Raw genomic sequence first — 22236 nt, 5'->3', positions numbered from 1 at the left:
TGAGCAAAATTTTCTCCATAAATCAGCTTAGTGATTTCCTTGAATTTGATATTAACTGCTTTAGGTTTTTGTTTTTTTTGGGTTTTTTGGTTGGTTGTGGAGCTTGAACTCATGGCTTAAGCATTGTCTCTGAGTTCTTTTTGCTCAAGGCTAGCGCTCTACCACTTTGAGCCACAGCTCTGCTTCTGGTTTTCTGATTGTTAATAGGGGATAAGAGTCTCATGGACTTTCCTGCCCAACCTGGCTTTGAACCATGATCCTCAGATTGCAGCCTCCTGAGTAGCTAGGATTAGAGGTGTGAGCCACCGGTGCCCAGCTCTTTTTCTTAGTTTTTATTAAAATAATTTAATTTCCACTCTGTAAATTGTTATGTCTAGCTTTGTCCACTCTTCGCATCAGAAAATAGTGTAGTGCTGTGTAGGTAGCTCAGTGTAGTACACCTGTCTACATATATGAGGCCCTAGAAAAATAGAAAAGCAAAAAAAAAGAAAGCAGTATCAACACCCTCGCTTATATGAATAACTTTTCAGTACTCATATGGAATCTAGTGAGGACTCAGTTTGCATATGGGTAAAGTAATGTTAATACATTTTGTTTTTTGAGATTAGGATGTTAATAATGTGATAAAATTTTGTTCTACCATTCATAATCATTTTCTCTAGGATTTGTGTGCACATGCCTGGATGAGTGTGTGTTCTTTTAATCTAAGAGGCTTTTAATTTACTCATCAAGAATCCTAAAGTTATATATATATTAATAAAAATAGTTGTAGCCTATTTTAATTATTTTTACCTTGTGTGTAGGAGAGACTTGGGTCCAGCAGAGTGCGCTGTTGACTTTCTGATAAAGTGTTGGTCTTGGGGAGACCTTGGACTACCCCAATTCTTTCCTCTCGTCCCTTGTATGTCCTTCCTCCTTTCCTTCTTTTATCCTTCCCTCACTCTTTATTTTCTCTTTTTATATTTCAGAATGTCCTGTAGGATCTCAGGGGAAAAAAAAAAACTGACCAGTATCCTCTAAAAAGTATTTGATGTTAATTTTCTCACGTTTTCAATTCGCTTTTAAATTTGAAGTAACTAGTTAGATATGAAGAAGGAAACGGAAAGGGTTATTCTGAGCAAAATATAATATTTGCATGTGTGAAATATCACCCTTTGCTGTAAGTAATATGCACTTTAACAAAAAGAGTGACAGGGGCTGGGAAGATGGCTCAGTGGTAGAGCGCTTGCCTTGCATGCCTCTGAGGCTCTGGGTTCGATTCCTCAGCACCACATAAGCAAGAAAGAAAAAAAAGAGTGACAGGAAGGTAAAATAGGCTCAGGTGTGAGTGGGGCAAGCTAATAAAGAGGGTAAATGAAGATCACAGTTCACTTGTACATATGACATTAGAACAAACCTGTGGAAATTGTAAGGAGAAGGACTGGGATGAGGGTGAATGATAGAGTGGATAAGGGCACCTTGTTTTACATTTGTAGAATCTCCCCTTATACAATTTGTGTGTCCTAATAATAAAGTAGCTAGTTAGCATAACTGCATATAGGTGGAGATGTTTATGTATGCAGGAACTCCTCTAAGTAATTTAGAGATGTTAATTCACCTGGGAAATTATGGCCTATGTGAGTTAATGCACTTTGTCAAGTTATTTTAATATTCCTTGTTTTTGACAGTTTTCATAAGAAAACAAGAGTTTGACCAAGTCTTTACTAAAATTTTTTTTGTGTGTATGTGGTACTAGGGTTTGAATTCAAGGTCTCAGGGTGGTTAGACCAAGTGCTCTACCACTATAGCCCTTCTTTTGGTTATTGATTGTTTTAAAAAAGAGAGTCAAATGTTTGTTATTTTATGTTTCTGTTCAGCATTGCCTGTAAAGTGATCTTCCTGTTAATGCTTGTTGCTATAGCTAGCATAACAGGTACATGCCACAACACTCAGCTTATTGTTTTGTTCTGAGATGAGGTCTTGCGAACTTTTTGGTTAGACTGGCCTCAGACGTTGAGCCTCCCCTCTCTACCAAACAGAGTGTCTGGGATTAACATATAACAAGGGCCGCACTTGGCCTCTGTTACAATCCTGAGGAATTAAGGGTATTATTTTCCTTAGTTATTCAAGAGAAAAATGACACAGTATATAATTTGTTCATGTAACAAAGCTGACAAGAGTACACATTAAAGCAGCAGTGTGCTATATGATAGGTTCTCTCAACTGCCTTACATTCTGCCTTTGAGTGAACTCTTCCTGATGGTCTTTGCATGAAAGATGGTTTGTTTTATACTGTCACAGATCATACTGTATGTAGTATCATTTAGTTTCCTAACACACTGTCATTTATTTATTTGTGTGCTTATTTTGGGCTGGTCCTGGCTTGAACTCAGAGTTTGGATGCTGACCTTAAGCTTTTTTGCTTGTACTCTAGCACTTGAGCCACAGCTGTACTTTTGACTTTTTGGTGGTAAAGCAGAGATAGAGTCATACAGACTTTCCTGCCTAACTACCTTTGAACACTGTCCTCAGTTCTCAGCCTCCTGAATAGTTAGGATTACAGGAACGAGCCATTGGCACCTGGCTTTTCTGTCCTTTATTTTTCAGTGCTTACCAAAGTTTGTTTCTATGTAGCTTGAACTGTTTTCTTTGGTTTGCCAAATTGCCAAGATATTCAGATGGACAAGTCTAATGTCTCTCTCTGGTTTAAGTTTCATAGCTAGCATCTAGTACAAGATCTCCACTGTGTAGACACGTACATATTTGTTAGCTAAATGGATGAAAAGTGGCTGAAGTCAAGGAAATCCAGGATTCATCACCACTTGTAGCTCGTAACTTTTATTCAGACCTGTGTATTTAAGGAAATATGACTGTTAACATACACACATTTTTGAAGTACTTTTTTGTTGTACTTTTTAATGTATTAGCATATAAAAATAAAAGACTGCACAATAATTTCAGGGATTAATTAATAATTTTAGAGATTAAACAAAAGATTGGAAACAACTTTTACTTTGTAGCCATCATAGGACGAAACTGTTAAATTTTATAACTAGTTGAAATGTAGCTTATTCATGGAAGCAACATTCATTTTGTTTTAATTGATTATTAAATAGTTGTACATAGAGGTTACAATTCTGTATGTCAGGTTGTGAGTAGAATGCATCTTGACTAATGTCACCACTTCCCTCATTCTCCCTTATTTTTTCTTCTTCCATCCTGACCCTCAAGTTGCATAGTTCTATTTTTACATCATGTACATTGAATATAGTAACTTCATTTTCTTACCTTCCCTTCATTCATGAAAGAGTAGCATTCTTAACACATGCCAATTACTTAAATACATTTGTATATTTCTTATTTCTTTTTCTTTTTGTTGGTCACGGGGCTTGAACTCTGAGCTTGGGCACTATCCATCAGCTCTTCAGCTCAAGGCGAGTGCTCTACCACTTGAGCTACAGTGCCACTTCCAGTTTTCTAATGGTTTATTAGGGATATGAGTCTCACAGACTTTCCTGCCCGGGCTGGCTTTGAACCGTGATCCTTAGATCTCAGCCTCCTGAGTAGCTAGGATTACAGGCATGAGCCACTAGCGCCCAGCTTACTTGTATATTTCTTAAAGAGCTATTATGATATGATAATTTTGGGAGTCTGTACTGTGCTAAATAATTTATATGTTCTTTCATTTGATGTTCACATCAGCACTATGGAGAAAATAGGGTAGATAGTACTCTCATAGGGAAGAAAATTAAAGGCAAATGGTAGTAGATGATTTGATCATGGTTATGTTGCAGGCAAACAGTGAAACTATGATTTGAACCTCATTCTAAAATTTAATATAGATTCATTCATTGTAAGTGGGGACAAATGAAAGAAAAAGAGTTGGGGAATTTTTGTTTTTGTTGTTAGCTGGTGACTTAAAAAAAACTTAATATATGAGCGAAATAGGTTTTTATTATTCAGTATATTAAGATATCTTTAGTAGCTGTGTGTGCTGTTTACCTGTAATCCTTGCATTTTGGGTGCTGAGGCAGGAGGATTGCCAATTTAAAGCCAGCAGGTCTGAGGATTACTACATGGCAAAATCCTATGTGAAAAACATCTGTTAAGGATTGGGGATATAGCTCAAGTGGTAGAGTGCTTGTCTAGCAAATGTGAAGCCCTGCGTTCAAGTACTAGTTAAAAATCAGTGCTCATGTCTGTAATTCTAGCTGCTCAGGAGGCTGAGATCTGAGGATCAGGGTTCAAAGCCTGCCCTGGCAGAAAAGTCCGTGCGACACTCATCTTCAATTAACCACCAGAAAACTGGAAGTGACACTGTGGCTCAGAGGTAGAGTGCTAGCCTTAGCAAAAGAAGAGCTCAGGGACAGCACCCAGGTCCTGAGTGTAAGCCCCATGAGTGACCAAAAAAAAAAGCAGTGAATCTGTGGACTGGGGAGAGATTAAGTTGCCTTAAACATTTTATGTACTTATCTACTAAGGAGTGCAAGGAAACGTTAAACTTAATTTATTAATTAACATTTGTTATTTTTTTGAGACAGGGTTTTGTTATCTAGCCCAAACTGACATAGAACTTTCAATCCTCCTGCCTCAGCCTCCTGAGTGCTGGAATTACAGGTGTGTACCATAACGGGCTTATACTCAATTCTTAAAGAAATTACAAATAATAGCTAGTCTTTGTAAAACCTTTAAGAGTAAAAGCCAGGACAGAGTTAAAATTGTAGTGTTCTCCCTTATAAAATTCTCATCTATCTTTTTGCTTTCCAGAAGTAAACAACACAGACTCAAGAGATTCTTACTCTATACTTATCTACAAATTTACAACAGATTTTCATAAGTCTTGTAGTTTGTTTTTACATGTAGCTATTTTATTTACGGGATTGATTTTTCATAATGTCCTACATATGAGATCAGGCTCTCGCTGTGTGTTTGTCTAAAAAGATGGTCAGTTATCCAAGAGCCACTGAAAGAAAACTTTTTCCTGTTTTGAAGTTTTGCCATTATATTCTGAGTTGGTATATACACTTGGATTGGTTCCTAGACTTGTTTTCCTCTAAATTTTTATTTTTTCAAAATGTATATGAATATACCAAGAGCCAAAGAAGCCTACATAGCTTAAAACAAACAAACAAAAAATCCTATACATTTCGTGTATGTGTGTGTGTGTGGGGGGAGTCCTGGGCTTAAACTCAGGGCCTAGGTCCTGTCTCTCACCGTTTTTGTTCAAGGCTAGGGCTCTTTCATTTATACCACAGCTCTGCTTCCAGCTTTTTGCTGGTTATTTGGAGATAAGCTTCTCATGGATGTCCCTGCCTGGGCTGGCTTCAAACCCTGTTCCTTAGATCTCAGCCTCCTGAGTAGCTGACATTATAGTTGTGAGCGAACAGTACCTAGCCTTCCCCTGTTAATGACGTTAAGTAGTTCTCACTTAACCTAAGCTGATGAATTTCAGTTATTTTACTTGTTTATTCTGTTACTTACTTTTTTTTTTTTTTTTTTTTTGGTCAGTCCTGGGTCTTTGAACTTAGGGCCTGGGCGCTGTCCTCAAGCTCTTTTACTCAAGGCTAGTGCTCTACCACTTTAAGCCAAAGCTCTACTTCTGTTTTTTTGTTTTTTGTTTTTGTTTTTGCCAGTCCTAGGTTTTGAACTCATGACCTGGGAGCTATCCCTGAGCTCTTCAGCTCAAGGAAAGCACTCTACCACTTGAGCCATAGCGCCACTTCCAGTTTTCTAGTGGTTTATTGGAGATAAGGTTCTCATAGACTTTTCTTGCCCAGGCTGGCTTTGAACCTTGGTCCTCAGATTTCAGCCTCCTGAGTAGCTAGGATTACAGGCATGAGCCACCAGCTCCTGGCTTTAAATATACAAGAAATTATTAAAATTGACATTAATTCTTAATTCAGTTTTTTCCCCAGTATCAACTCAAATTTTGCTTGCTCCCTATTCTTAAATAGATGCAAATATGCACATATACACTTATACATTGCATTGAAACAAACCAGCCATTTATTTAGCTTAATATTTGAGGGGGTCAGCAGTTTAGACTGACCTCAGCTGGTGTACTCCTGTGCTGTGATAAGCGGTATGTTGGAGACAGATAGTTTTCAGATACAGTCTTAGGCTTTTCTTCAGGCTGGTGCATGATCTTTTTACTTTTGCCTCATGTCTGGCTGGGATTACAGGCATGTGCCACAGTGGCTTGACAGATACCTTTTTTTAAAAAAAAATCTTTTCTATTTCAGTACTTGTCAAACTATGACCCATGGGCCCTGTTGCCTAGTTTTATAACTAGAGGGATTTTTTCCCCCTAGGAAGAGAGTTTCACATTAATTTAAATATTGTCTGTGACATATTTTTTTTCTTCAGTAGAATTGAGAACCAGTTGTAATCCAAGCTGAGGCAGGAGAATTGCAAGTTCAAGGCCAGCCTTGGCTACATAGTAAGACTCGTCTTAAATAAAACGAAACATATAAGACATTGCAGTAGAATTTAGTTCATATAATAGAAGCCGAAAAACCTAAAGTATTTATTTTTTGTCCCTTAGAGAAAAAGTTTGGAAACTGTTCTCCTTTAATCTTAGTGTGTGAGGCCAGAGGCTAGAGGGATGTTGTCTTACGTGCAGAAGGGCAGGATAGTAGAGTGATTGAGAATTTCTTGAATGAGTTTCCTAAAGTAGTAATATTTTTCAATAAGTTTTTTTGTATGTGTGAGCCAGTCCTAGGGCTTGAACTCAGGCTCTAGGCACTGTTCTTGAGCTTTTGTGCTCAAGGCTAGCACTCTCACTTCTAGCATTTTTAGTGGTTAACTGGAGGTCAGAGTCTAACAGACTTTCCTGCCCTGGCTGGCTTCTGACCACAATCCTCAGATCTCAGCCTCCTGAGTCGCTAGGATTACAGGTGTAAGCCACTGGCACCCAGCTATGGATTTTTTTTTTAATTTGTTCTTTCATCTGTACTTATTCTTCTATAAAGAACAGTTTTCTTTCTTTCCCTCCTATTTTTCTCTTTCATTTTCCTTGTTTTTTTTTTTTTTTGAGATGGAGCATTGCTATGTAGCTCAGTTGTTTGTGGGCTATCAAGCCCAATGTCATCCTAATCTTCATTTCCCCCAATCCCCTTTTTGTAATTATACAGGTTATTTCTGGATTTTTTTTTTTTTAAGGCACTAGAGGTGTGGCTTAGTGAGTCTGCCTAGCAAGCTCGAAGTCCTGAGTTCAAATCCCAATACTGTAAAAACATCACATTAAAAAAACTCCAGCAAGATATTTGTCATGAAGTTGATTTTCTCAGGACTCATTGCTGTGTACACATTGCTATAATGTGCTAGGAAAATGTTTGCATTACAGCAGGTTGCTCATCTTTATGGCTAATATTTGTTAAACTGGAAATTCTTATTGTATAGGATTCTTCTAATAGCAATTAAATTGTCCCACTTTGAATCTTTCTTAATTCTACTGAAACACAAATGTTTCAGAAACTAGGACAACGGTGTTGAGGAATTCCCATTTACACCAGTGCAGGTAAGAAAGTAAACAGTAAGTGGAGAGTAGGGTAACAAACACTTATGGTATCAAAAAACAACCGTGAAAAGGATCTGTCTTAATGTGCGAGCCCATTGCAGTTTAACATATTGCTTACAACCTTCACAATAGAATTTGAGTGACTTCAGTTACACATTCCAGGAGACTGGCAGTCTGTTACAATCAGAGTCTGAACTTTAGAGCAGACTAATTTACAGCAATGGGATGAAGAAAGTTGTGGATTTGTATTACACACTCTCACCTGACACTGTATCTGATCCCATACCTGCTGATTGACATCTTGAATGAGCTCTTTGAAGCAAGTTCCAACTTAATTAAAACGTTTGCTTGGTTAGCAGTGATCTGTGAAAGCCTGTGATAAATATTGAATCAGGTTCATCTGCTGGTTGCTGCGAGTGGATAAACAGCTGCTTTGTGCAGTTTAATCATGAAACTGGCAGTGGAGGGCTACTGTTTGAATTTAAAAAAAAAAAAGAGTAGTTGAAAAGGTATAGTTATGTCACTTTTGCTATCTTACTGTAGTGTGTGCTTATGTGGGATTTTGCACAACAGGTATTCAGTGTGTCTGATAGATGGCTTGGACAACAGCAAATGGTTGATAAAGTTAGCAATAAACTTTTTAAAAAATACCCCAATGATTGTAGTATATGCTATTTTCAGAGTTAATGTTATGAATTTCAGCTTCTCCTCAGATTTATTGTGGATTTTGGAGCAACTTGAAGAACTCTTTTAGATTACTTTCATCTTTAATATAGATTACTTCACGCATTAGTGAACTGTCTAAAGTTTTTTTAGTCTTACGTTAACATTAGGTAATTAACCAACATTAAAATTGAGAGGACGTTAGAAGCATGGATGGACCTTTATGAAATTGTTTATTTCATCTGTAGAAGAGGGCCTGCTTAGCAAGCACAAGGTTCTGAGTTCAAACCCCTGTTCTATTCTTCCCCAAGTGTATCTACTCAGGTTGTTTATAAAGAAAGCCCATTCGATTCCCATTATAGAAGCAGACAAAAAAAAATTGGAATAAAACTCTTCCTCAGATCAATCCCAATTCCCTTTGAGCATGTGATGATAGTAATAGATTTACTTTCTAGAAATGGACACAAAATTGTGTAATGGTTTCTGGGTTATCCTAAACTCTACAATCATTCATAGCCTAAAAATAAGTTGTCAGGTTGGAAACTTTAAGGGAGGATGGTTAAATTGAAAGTTTTTCTGTTTTGTTATTGTTTGTCGCATTTCTAGCATTTTTCAGAAATACTGTTCACCACAATCTTTAACTTTTTATCACAGTATAATTCCTGATTCCCTACTTACAGGTTTCATGTTTTATTCCTAGTATTAATTCATTTGGAATTTTATGGGAAGAGTTTAATGTTGAACTCAACCTGTTCAACATTGTTATTTTATGTTTATATTGTTATGTATGTGTGTATGTGTATTTCTGTTGATTGATAAAACTTTCACAATGTATCAATTCTTCTATTGATAGAGATAGCATTTTTTTCTTGCTATTAAAACAAAGGACAATTAATATTTCTCTTGCCTCTGTCTTAATGTAAAAGAGTTTTGCTAGTATGTATGCGTGCATATCATGCTGGTCAACAAATATGTGTATCTTTATTTAAAGTTGCTGTACAAAAGGGTTTCAGTTCAAGTCGGATTATGAGCCCAATGTATCTTGATCAGTGTCACCCCGTTCATTATGACTTTAATTTAGTTAGATCACCAGTTTGTTTCCGAGAGTGCCAGTTTATACTTGGATCAGCAGTATATGATAATTATTTTAATATCTTTTTCAACATAGAGCCTTATGGATGTGAAAAAGAAATTATAGTTTCAATTAGCATTTTTCTAATTGTTGATGAAGCTGACCATTAGATTATATATATATTTTTTAGATGTTTGTTGGCATTTCAACTTTTGACTTCTGTGATTTGCCTGTTCTTAGATAGTCATTAGATTTGTCTTTTATTTTTATTTACTTATCTTTTTGTTCTAGTACTAAGGCTTGAACTCAGGGTCTAGCATTCTTACTTTTCTCCCCCCTCTCAGTTCTCTACCACTTGACTTATACTTCCACTTTCTGCTTTTTGCTGATAAAATGGAGATGAAAATCTTGGGGATTTTTCTGCTGGTGTCAAACCTCAATCCTTGTATATCAGAATCCTGAATAAAGATTGTCTTTTTTTTGGGGGGGGGCGGTCCGGTCGTGGGGCCTGAACTCTGGGCCTGGGCACTGTCCCTCAGCTCTTCAGCTCAAGGCTAGCACTCTACCACTTGAGCCACAGCACCACTTCCGGCTTTTTTCTTATGTGGTGCTGAGGAATCGAACCCAGGGCCTCGAGCATGCAAGGCAAGTACTCTACCACTGAGCCACCTTCCCAGCCCTAAAGATTGTCTTTTAAAGCTGGGTTTATTGGAACTCTTCTCTTTCTCTTTAATACAGTTTTCTCTGTAAGCCCAGGATAGCTCAGAACTCCTGATCTTCCTGTCCTACCTCCAGTGCCACCTTACCTGGCGTGAGAATTTTTTATAAGATATAGATACTGATCCTCAGTAGGTTTCATACATTGCAAATATCTTAGTCTATGCCTTATTTTTTTCTAAGGAAAATGTCCTTTTTTGGGGCTTGGATCTAGGACTTCACACATGCTGGATAAAAACGCTACCACTGACCTACCTTTAAAATTTTTTTTCTTTTCTTAAAAATTTTTATTCTTGATAAATTTCCCAGGGTGCCTCAGCCTCCTGAGTATCTGGGATTACAGGCATCTGAAGGAACCTAAAAAGATGTCTTTCTAAATAGAGGTTTTGTATATTACATTTTAATCATTTGTGCTTTTGCTTTATTTTCTGCTTTGTGACACATAGCTAATAACCCTAGCAGTATGAATGCTATTGTGGCCAAAACAGCTAAAGTATTTTCTGGCCCTTTGTAAACAATGCTTGCCAGCTCTTGTTCTAAAGAGTCTCTTAATTGAAAGTTTTTGTTGTTTTTCCCTTCTGGAACAACATGGATTTTGTTAAAAATTATTTGATTTAAATATCAATTCATAAGCTAAAATAATTTTTAATGGTTAAAATTTGTAGCTTACCCTTAGGTTATTTTTGTAATGACATTCAGAAAATAATGTACTTGGAACCAACTTAATTCCTTAGTTAATTAGCAACATTAGTACTAATAAACTCCCCAAGCTACCCTTTGCAGGAAAATTAAAAAGAGAAGCACTTCATCAGTGAGATGGGGTAACCTTTGTCATTGTTTTCTTGGGGATTCTGTTTCTTGAATGAATGGATGAGTGAAATGAGATAGTACGTGTAAAGTGCTTAGCACAGGAACAGCCTTAATAAATGGTAGTTATTAATAATGAACATGTCAGAATATGCACTTGTCACTCATAACTGAATATAGCTCAAATATTAACATAAGATGACTTTTCTTTGTAGTATCAAAAAGTAATAAATTATCCTGTCCTTTTAATCTTTTTTCAAGTACTTTAAAAAGCATTTAAAGCACTTTGAATAGGACATGAGTACTTAAAGCATCTGTTAGATTAAAAAACATGTGATATATGGATATAATAGTTGATTAAAAGATATTTAGTCAAAATTTCCAAGTTAAGACCAGTGTAAGTTACATTTATGTATGGAATGAATGAATTAAAGTTGTAAGCAATGTAAGAGTTTCTGTGTTTAAGATGTTTGCAGTGTAGTTGGAAAGACCATATCTGCACATCTGAAAAGTTACCAAAAATACAAATTATAGTTTTGGACCTAATTTTTTCTTCAGATCAGTTTCTTTTCCTTTCTATCTCTTCCATACTTATTTTGCATATTAAACATCCTTTTATCCTCCTCTTAGGACTTAATTGCTCTTAGGATTCTTTTTAGCTACTTTTAGAAGCCTCCTGTCATGCTCAGATTAACATAATAATTCCTTCTCTGGCAATGAAATTAATTTGTGTATCTTTATCATTTTGCATTCCTAAAATATTTGCATGCTCATTTTTATGTTTTAAGTATTTGGGCACACTGTTTGGAGGATTGGGAGGGAAAGTGTGGAAACAGTTCTGACACTTTGTTAGTTGACATGATAACATCTTACTGTTAGGATTTCCGGTTATAGCTTTCTGGTTATGGCAGGAACTTGACAGTTGGCCTTTCAAGATGAAGTCTTCCAATCCTTCATCTTTTCAAAAAGAATTTAGATGTATTGCTACAAAAAAGGAAATCGAAAATTAGAAAGAAATAGAAAATTTTCTAAAAATCTTTGGCTGTTGGCTTTTTAACAAGTTTTGTAAATTTGAAAAGTGTTATTAAGCAATTGACTTCAGCATCTCAAAACATTACAGTTGTTAAATCCTTATGCATCCCTTCTATTTTTTTTTTCTCAAATTTTAGTTGTCACTTATGTTGCTGAATTTCTTGCCTTTGGTTGAAATACAGAACTCCAGATAGTTTGCAGCTGTGGAGAAGCCATCTCTTAGAGAATTTTATTCTGCCACCATTGTAACCATTTACAGACCACAGAGTTCACAGCAACTTGGAAGCCCTCAAGTGTTCTACCTATTGACCTTCAGTTATGTTAGATGAAAACGACTACGTTCATTTTCTAGTTTCCTAGTAAAGTTTCTGTAAATATTAAGAGCAAAAGGAAAAGAAAATATCCTTTTGAACGATTACCCTGATTCTTTGTTAGCAGAAGTACTTCATGAGAAGTCTAAAATTATTTAATTTCACTTATCTAATTGTTTCAAGATTCCTAAGTGAAAAGGGGTTCAGAGAAAGATATTAAAGTATTAGTCTCTTGATTGAATGGGGGGGAGCATATACCCACCTTCTTCATGGCTGTTTGTTTTTTGTTTTTTGTTGGTCATGGGGCCTGAGCTCTGGGCCTGGGTGCTGTCCCTCAGCTCTTCAGCTCAAGTCTAGTGCTCTACCACTTGAGCCACAGCACCACTTCTGCCTTTTTCTGCTTATGTAGTGCTTAGGAATCGAACCCAGGGCCTCATGCATGCAAGGCAAGCACTCTACCACTGAGCCACCTTCCCAGCTCAGAAATAATTCTTTAATAATGCAAAGAAGAAAAACCTTTAATTTCTTATAATTACTCTATTGAAAACCATCTTTTTGAAGCATCTACTTTGAATTCATAAATAGAATAGATAATTTTGCACATCTAACATGAAATTATCCATGATAATTTTCTGCATTGTGGTATAATCAACAAATCTGAAGTATCTAGTAAAGTTTTCAAATAATGAAAGCTTGCTGAAACTAGTTCTCAATCTTTTGCCATCGTTAAGATGGAATATTAAATGCCATTACATTTTTTTTTAAAATTTTTTGGTCCGGTCATAGGGCCTGAACTCTGGGCCTAGGCGCTGTCCCTCAGCTCTGCAGCTCAAGGCTATCACTCTACCACTTGATCCACAGCGCCACTTCCGGCTTTTTTTCTTTTTGCTTATGTGGTGCTGAGGAATCGAACCCAGGGCCTCAGGCATGCAAGGCAAGCACTCTACCACTGAGCCACCTGCCCAGTCCCTAAATGCCATTAGATTTTAAGACAAGTCTTCACTTGTTATTGAAATCAAATTGGCTTATTTACATTTTTTTGAAAAATTTGACTATAAAGCAATAAGTTGTAAGACTGTGCATAGTATCCCTTTTTATTTGGAAGTAATTATGTTTATGTATCAGTCTGTAAGTTATACATAAGATACATACATGATAGAGTTGATTTTGCACATTCCTATATTTGATGCTTCTGGTCACAGCAAAAGTGGATTTAAAATAATAGGTAGTAAATGTTCAGTGAAAATTAATGTTGAAAACTGTTACTTCACAAAGGTTTTCCAAGCCTTGACGAATACCTACTTTAATGGATTACTTTTATGTTCGGATATATAATGTATCCAGCTAGCACAAAATGATGGTAATGGACCCTAGTATCCTAAAACTCAAATGAGTTTAACAGTCTCAGGAAGAGAACTAGTATAACTGAATAAAGAAATGGAAAGATATGAAAAAAACTGGTTCTGCTACCTAGAGTTACTTTAATTTTCTTAGTATGTGAATTATTTAATGTGGTCATTTCAAAGAACAAAAAAGAATTAAGTCGAAATATCATGATATAATTTGCATTCCATTTTCTCCGTGACCATAGTTGTTAGATATTGCAACATATGTAACATAAACCACATGTCAGCTGTTTCCTGCCTCCTTGTTGACAAGAGCCCCATTCATAACTCTTCTTTTTATCCTTTCAGTGAATAAGTAATTATTCAATATAGGAGGCAGGATATTTGGAACTGGCTATTTAATGTGGCAGAACTCTGTAATGAAATCTGCTGTTACTGGCAACCTGAGAGGGGAATGTAACAATTCCAGCAGGGCTGTAACTTTATCTGCTTTGACTGACTTGTTTATTTGGCACATCAGTGAGCCTTTTATCCCAGTGAGTGACAGCTCCAGAAGGGTCACATTTACATCCATTCTATCATGTATTGTAATATTTAATGGCAGACAAGGTTGAGTGAGACCGGGAGTAATTTGAACTTGCTTTTCCACCAAGCTGAGGCTAAAAGACAGCTTGATCTCCAGTATTGTGGTGTAACATGCTATGACTTAGCATTTGTTTATGGCACTAATCTTACTGATTAAAAAACAAAAAAGTCCACAAAACTTCAGTAAGAAGAGTACTTGTTCTAATAAAGTAAGACTTTCAGTACACATTAGTTTAGGTTAGTGTGCTCTTTACCTTTGTTTACTCCATCAGTGACTATATCAGGGTATTTTTCTTAAAAGAAACCTCATTCTGTCTCCTGTAATATGGTAATTGAGGCTTTTAAGGGAGTAGTTACTGAGAACCTGTGAGTTCTAATAATATACAGCATTAAACTTAATATTTTTAAGAATTTGGAGGCAGGAGATAAAACTCATATAACTGTTAGAGACTGTGTGCCTAATGTTTATGCGATGTGTTTAAGAAGACATTTATGTAACTATTTCAGTTGTGAAATGGAATTATGAGTGAAAAGCTATCTTGCATAATTTTACTGATGGATTTGTATTTCACAACAGATAATCCGGTTTCAGATAGACTTGTTCCACATAAACAACTTACTTCTACCATTAAATATTAATATTTTGCATTTATTTCATACCTTTGCTGGAGAACTTTTTTAATCTCATGTTTTAGTTATAATTGAAATTCAACTTGGTGTTCCTGTTCTTTTGTGAACTGTATTTAGAATGTTAAAAAAAAAAATTGGATGTATTAGAGAGTATTTGAAGAGCTATACTGTCTGTGAGCAAAACTATTAACATCACAAATTCACATGAAACCTGAGAAAATTTAAATGATCTTCCACTGTCATTTACTTTCATAATTTATGAAAGAGAAGGGTTAAGATGTATTTAAGATAATTGAAATTAGAAAGAGGGTATGTTAGAAAGAATATAAATATGAGAACATCATTTTATAGCTTTTAAAAGAAAGAGAAATTTGTCGTGGAATTTATAGTTTTTAGTGGCAATTATTGACCACAATGACTCATGACTTACAGGTTCTGAGTCCATGAAAGTTTTGGTAACATTTTGTGTAGCAGTCCAGACATTAGTTATCTTTTTGTTTCCTCTCTTTTGCAGCATCCTGGTCACTGTTCTAAGTGCTGCTGTTCTACTAAACAAGGAAACAATCAAGATTCTTCAGATACCATTAAGAAGGACCATGGGGGGAAATCCAAGAGACCCAAAATATATTTTGGGACACGCACACATAAACAGATTGCTCAGATTACTAGAGAGCTCCGGAGGACAGCTTATTCAGGGGTGCCAATGACTATTCTTTCCAGCAGAGATCATACTTGTATCCATCCTGAAGTAGTTGGTAACTTCAACAGAAATGAAAAGTGCATGGAGTTACTGGATGGAAAAAACGTGAGTAAAGTTATTTTATTTTAGAGAAAAAAACAAGGCTGAAGAGATTCACATTACTTAATAAATGTTTTTGATGTACATTTCTAGTGATAAGTAATTTCTGAAGATCAAGTTGTTAGTGTTGGTAATGTTTGTAAAGTAATTGTATCATAAAGTCTTTCATCAAGTTTAAAATGGTAGGTTTTTATCTTAAGCTTGCAGATATTTAATGCCTTGAAGCTAGTTTTCATTATAGTCAGATGTTATCTTTTTAAATTCCTCTACCAGAAATTATCAAATATGGATGATGTCAAATAAAGATAAAGATATTTTGATGATGTAGTCTAATTTGATCTAATTAACAAATTCATTTATTTAAAACTTGAAAAGAAGATTGCTGAGACTGAGAAAATTTTGGAAGTGTTTTACGGAATCGTGATAATTATCTTTCCTTAATTCTAAGTATTACAAAGTTTTTTGAAAATTACATTAGCATTGCATATTTGGAACTCTCACAGTGGAACTCTCCCCGTTAGATAATTAATATGCAGTTATACAAATGTGGAAAGTTACATTAGACTAGTAACTTTAAAAAGGTGTCTTAGATGATTTTGAAGATTTCCAGGGAAAATAGAATAGTATAAAGGTAAGTAAAAATACAGAAGTCTCAGTAAACCAAAGATATGATTTTTAAATACTGTTATGGAGAGTATTATTTGGGAGTCTGTATTCTGCTATAACTATCTGTTCTAAAACTGAAGTTGTGAATATGAAATTAAACTTAGAAATCATTAGTCTACCAGTTTATGGTCAATGGTATTTTACTGGTTATTTTGAAAGATTTTTTTTTAAAATTTCACTTGGTATTTTATCCAAGACTATGGCTTACAGTCCCAGTTTCACTGCATTGAAAGATCCCCTCCTACCATAAAATGGGAATAAATTATTTTAATTATGCTTCTCTTTCTCAGTGCTTTTTTATTAGATGAGAATCTGTTCAAGCTCTATTTGGGAATACTGTTTTGAAAGATATTTAAACACAACATAGTATAAAAGAGAACATAAAGTCTAAGTAGTAAAGGGTCCTAGTGGAAAAATGTGGTTTGTTCAAAGCCAGAAAGAGAATTCAGAATTACTGAATCAAAAATCACTGTTGAAAATCACTGTTCCTCATATTTATTTCCGTGTAAGTTCTTTCTAACTTATCAAAGAATTATGAAATCTTCTTAGTATTCATTTAAAAAGTTCCCATCAGGGAGAGATGAAAATATTGAAAAGTCAAGTGTGAAAAAAATTAAGGAAAAAAATCTCTTCATGACAAAACTATAAATTTCATGTTTTAGCAGGCTTTTAACTCATCTGTATTTCTTAAATATTTAATTTTTTTGACTATATAGTTGGTATAAGATGATTTGCTGGTACTGTCGTGTGTGTGTGTATGTGTGTGCACATGTGCATGCGTGTGCACACTCCTGTATTTTGGACTCAGGGCCTGGACACTGTCCTTGAAGTTTTTTGCTCATAGATAGTACTCTACCATTTAAGCCATAGCACTCCTTCCAGCCTTTTTTTTTTTTTGGCGATTAATTAGAGGTAAGAATCTCAAGGATTTTCTTGCCCAGGCTGTCTTCAAACCACGATCCTTAGAACTTTAGCCTTCTGAGTAGCTAGGATTACAGGCAGTTATGGGTATCAGCTTTTTGTCATATTTTTTTATTCATTAAAAACTTACATTTAAAAAATACACACATTGATAAAAAGCAATTAACATGTTTAAGATTATGTATTGGAGCCTAACAGTCTGATTTTATATAGTCAGTCTTCTAGAATCCTGCAATATTATTTATATTCTTAATTGACTTTTTTACTCCATAAGTATGAGCTATGTGAAAATAAAGTAATTGGATAAACTTCAATTTCCAGAATTTTTTACTCATCTAAAAGGAATTAGTATTTAGTGATACACCTGCTTGTGGCTTGACCTAATTCTGCCTTTGAATGCTTACCTTCTGGGTGAACGTGAACATTGTTTTTCTTGTTCCCAAGCCCTCAGAGTAATTTGGTATTGTAATGAGGGTCAATTACCAAGTCACCATAGGTGTCTGTGTTTGCTGTGGCTGAATCACCAAAGCTGAAATGACAAATAGATAACTGGCAGTTTGAGTGAAAAGAGTTTAAAGTGTGATAACGCTTCAATTGACAGACTCCCCTCAGGGTTGTGTTACACTGCTAAAGTGGATGAGCTTTTCTGGTTTTGCTATCAGCCTGCACAGGGCTGTCATTCTTAGTGCCCTTAAAGTGTAAACTTGCTGATTTTTTGGCTTGATCTGAAGGCACATGTGTTTTTGTTCACTGTTTCTTTTATTAAAGTGCCCTCACACTACAAAACTGTGCACTTGTCTGTTAAAAGTTAATTTTTGTTTCAGTTAAGAAAAAATTTTAACAAGAGCCAGAAATGACAATTCAAAAAAATTTTAGATATAAAGTATCTGCTTTTTATTAAAATGAGACTTGGGGCTGGGAAGGTGGCTCAGTGGTAGAGCGCTTGCCTTGCATGCATGCCTGAGGCCCTGGGTTCGATTCCTCAGCACCACATAAGCAAAAAGAAAAAAGCCGGAAGTGGCTCTGTGGCTCAAGTGGTAGAGCACTAGCCTTGAGCTGAAGAGCTGAGGGAAAGTGCCCAAGCCCAGAGTTCAGGCCCCACGATCGCACCCAAAGAAAAAAAAAATAAATAAATGAAATGAGACTTGTTAGTTTACAATCATAAATTCTAAAGATTCTTCCGTGATCATTTTGTACAAAAATAAGCTTTCAGAAATGTAATGGCAGATTCTTGGAATGAAGACATGATAAGCGTTATATTAAGGTTAGACTATATCAGACTGAGTGCAAAAGGTAAATAATATATCTCTACTGTCTGGATAATAGAACCACAGGATCTTAGAGCTGGAATAAACCTTTCTGAAAGTATAGCCAGTGAATCAGAAGGAATTCTTTAAAAGCTTCTGGGTCAGCTAATTTTTAATGCTTAGTCACATGAGAAGAATGGGCCCAGAAGTATGTCCAGCTAGAAAAATAGCAAGAAAAGAGATACCAGAATCCAAGGTTTCTAACTCCTATTCCATGATTTTTTTAAAATTTTTATTTTTTTCTTGTTATTAGATGTACAGAGTGGTTACAGCTATATATCAGGTAGTGAGTACATTTCTTTTTGGACAATGTCACCCCTTCTGTCTCTCTCCATAGTAATTTTGACTAAACAAACAAAAAATAAAACTAAAGGGAAGCTGACGTAGTATAAAGGATTTTTAACCGGTAGATGTTAGACAAAGTCCATGAAACTACTATAGAAAATGAACTTTATAAAACCTTAATATTCACATAAGAACCTTTTCTTCCGTGTGTGTGTGTGTGTGTGTGTGTGTGTGTGTGTGTGTGTGTGTGTGTGTGTGTATGCATGCATATGCATGCATGCGAATGCCTGTACATGCACGCCAGCCAGTCCTGAACTCTGGGCCTGGGCCTTGAACTGGCTTGGGCACTATCCTAGTGCTTTTGTGCTCAAGGCTAGTGTTGTACCACTTAAGCAACAGCTCCACTTCTAGCTTTTTGGTGGTTAATTGGAAATAAGAGTCTCAGGATTTTCTTTCTGGGCTGGCTTTGAACCATGATCCTCAGATTTTGGCCTCCTGAGTATGTAGGATTACAGGTGTGAGACACTGTCACCCAGCTCTCCCTAATTTTTAATACTCTAGAAAAGCAGCAGCTAGCTTCTGTAAACATGGCTGGATATAAAGCAATAGGAGAACTGGTCTTTAGCTGTTCTTTTTCGCTTTGTGGAAATTTTTTTTAGGTTATGAACCTTTTTTTGTTCTCTACTACAATTCTAGGTGTATCAGTATATCTAGTGTGATACATGCACATATGTTTAAAAACATAGAAAAATACAGACATGCATATGTATGTGTATATATTTTTAAAGATAAACCAGGATGAACTTCAGGAAATGGAAACAAGATGTTTTCTTTGATGGTGTTTTTGTTTTCTTTTTATCTTGTCTGTTCATTTATCTGTCTTTGGGAGGCCGGGCGGAGGTCGGCACAGAAATGGAAGGACAAAGGGTAACAAATGCAGCAGTACGACTCACTAGACACTATGTTGAAAATGAACTGTACAACTTCTGGGTGGGGATGAGAGGGAAAAACTGAGAGTGAGGAAAAGGGTGACATTGTCCAGAAGAAATGTACTCTTTATCTGACTTATGTAACTGTGACCCCTTTGTATATCACTTTTATAATAACAATAAAAAATGCATAAGAAGATAAAACAGGAAAGATATATTTTTATTTCACAATCAGATTTAAGTTTTTGTTTGCTTGTTTTTGCTGGTCGTGGGCCATGAACTCTGGCCTTGGAGCTATCCCTCAGCTCTTCAGCTCAAGGCAAGTGCTCTACCACTCAAGCCACAGTGGATTATTCTGCTTATCCGGTACTGAGGAATCAGACCCAGGGCCTCATGGATACAAGGCAAGCACTCTACCACTGAGCCACCTTCCCAGCTCTTCAGATTTAAATTTTTTATTGGTAATTGAATGAAATAAAAATGGCCTACTGTTGTGTCATTTGGTCTCCAAAAGAGAAGTAGCTAGGTGTAATAATGCATCAAGAGCTCAAGGTCACCTTGAGCTGACATAGGAAGATTGAGGTCAGCTTGAGCAGAGGGAGAGGCTGTTCTGAAATGTCTGGATGCTGGTGGCTCACGCCTGTAATCCCAGGTACTCAGGAGGCTGGGATCTGAGGATCACAGTTCAAAGCCAGCCTGGGCAGGATAAAGTCCATGAAACTTTTATCTCCAATCAACCACCCACCAGAAAACCTGTGGCTCAAAGTGGTAAAGTGCTACCCTTGAGTGGAAAAAGTTTAGGGACAGTGCCCAGGTCCTGAGTTCAAGCCTCACGGTTGATCAAAAACAAAACAATAAAATGAAAGTAATATATGTATTAGAATATTAAAAATTAAGAAAATTACAAAACAAGAGAGAAGTTCTGTCATTTTAGCTCCTTAACTCTTCAAGGAAGCTACTTAAATGTATTCTGTGAGAACATTTAGAAACCATTATTTGATATAATTTATGACTACTTATTCTTTTAAAAGCCAACTTACTTGAACTTAATCATTCTGTACATATTCAATTCCATTTTTCCCACTTTTTTTTTTTTGGGTCCGGTCGTAGGGCCTGAACTCTGGGCTTGGGCACGTCCCTCAGCTCTTCAGCTCAAGGCTAGCGCTCTACCACTTGAGCCACAGCGCCACTTCCGGCTTTTTTCTTTTTACTTATGTGGTGCTGAGGAATCGAACCCAGGGCCTCATGCATGCAAGGCAAGCGCTCTACCACTGAGCCACCTTCCCAGCCCTCCCACTTAACATTTTTACAGAGTATAACATCCACACATAAAAGACTAGTTTTTGTATGAGTTTACCATAATTTATCTAATACATATGCTAAGGGGTGGTAGGCATTAGGTTTATATCTGCATTGGGACTATTAAACAATGCAGTGTATATATATTACAGGTAACAAAATTGAGGTTTTGACAGATTGCCTAGACATTTCTGTTAGAAGATTGTACTTGTGTTTACACCTCTAATTTTATTTATTTTAATTTTTTTAAGACAATTTCGTCTGGGCTAGAATTGAGCCTATTCCTCCCAATTGCAGGAATTACAAGCATGTACTGCCACATTTAAAAATAGCCAGGCACAGGCTGGGAATGTAGCTTAGTGGTAGAATACCTGGGTTCGATTCCTCAGTACCACATACACAGAAAAAGACAGAAGTTGTGGTGTGGCTCAAATGGTAGAGCACTAACCTTGGGCAAAAAGAAGCTCAGGGACAGTGCTCAGGCCCTGAGTTCAAACCCCAGAACTGGCAAAAAAAAAAAAAAAAAAATTAGCCAGGCACCATTGTATCATACCTTTTTAAAATTGATTATAAAAGTTTGTACAGAGGGGATAAAGTGACATAAATAAGGTAATGAGTATGTTTCTTTTCAAACAGTGTTACCCTCTCCCTCATTTTCTCCCACTTTCCCTCCCTCTCACTTTATTTCCCCTCTCTCCAAAGTTGTAAAGTTCATTTCCAATGTGTACCTTGTGAGTATGGTTGTTCCATTGGTACGTATATAGCTATGTACCTATGACCATATAAAATGATGCTAATTGAAATGAACTCCCAAGATATGGAAATAAAAGGGTTTTTTTTTTTTTTTTGCAGTAAGGCTTCTCATTTATTTAAGTACTTTCCAAACATATACAAGTCAAAGTAAAAAGAAAGTAAATCTTACAAACTCAGATGTTTCCCCCAAAATGACCAAACCACATCATGTTGAAGATGAGGCTGTCATAGACACAGAAATCCAGTTTATTGCTCTTTGCCCTAGAATACAAATCTCCTCTTAATAGGTGTTTACAGACTGGGAAGTTGGAGTGTAAGATGAGTGCTAAAGTTAGGGCCTGTTCACCTCTTTAGTGTGAGTCATGAAAAAAGGGTTTTTCTTTAATGTACTGTGTTATTTCTCCCTTCCCACTTTGCTTTGTCCTCTGTTGTCACTGTTTTTTATTTTGGTACCCTGAGATATCTATCTATCTATCTATCTATCTATCTATCTATCTATCTATCTATCTATCTATCTATCTATCTATCTATATCTAGCATACCTTTAATTCTAGCTATTCAGGAGGCTGAGATCTGAGGATTGCAGTTCCAGGCTACCCTGGGAAGGAAAATCTGT

At 36.1% G+C, this 22236-nt stretch overlaps 1 protein-coding gene across 1 annotated transcript in view; it reads left to right on the top strand.

Annotated features, from left to right (window-relative positions):
* Brip1 (BRCA1 interacting helicase 1) overlaps positions 1-22236 on the top strand; it is a 110261-nt gene that overhangs the window by 11997 nt on the left and 76028 nt on the right. Inside the window, exon 6 of the mRNA XM_042694614.1 lies at positions 15176-15466. Within this exon, the coding sequence (XP_042550548.1) occupies positions 15176-15466 (291 nt within the window). The remainder of the gene's footprint in view (positions 1-15175; positions 15467-22236) is intronic.

Source organism: Dipodomys spectabilis, unplaced genomic scaffold (genome assembly GCF_019054845.1).
Source record: "Dipodomys spectabilis isolate Male_0828 unplaced genomic scaffold, ASM1905484v1 ptg000004l, whole genome shotgun sequence".
NCBI lineage: Eukaryota > Metazoa > Chordata > Mammalia > Rodentia > Heteromyidae > Dipodomys > Dipodomys spectabilis.
This window is presented reverse-complemented; position numbering and strand designations above follow the sequence as displayed.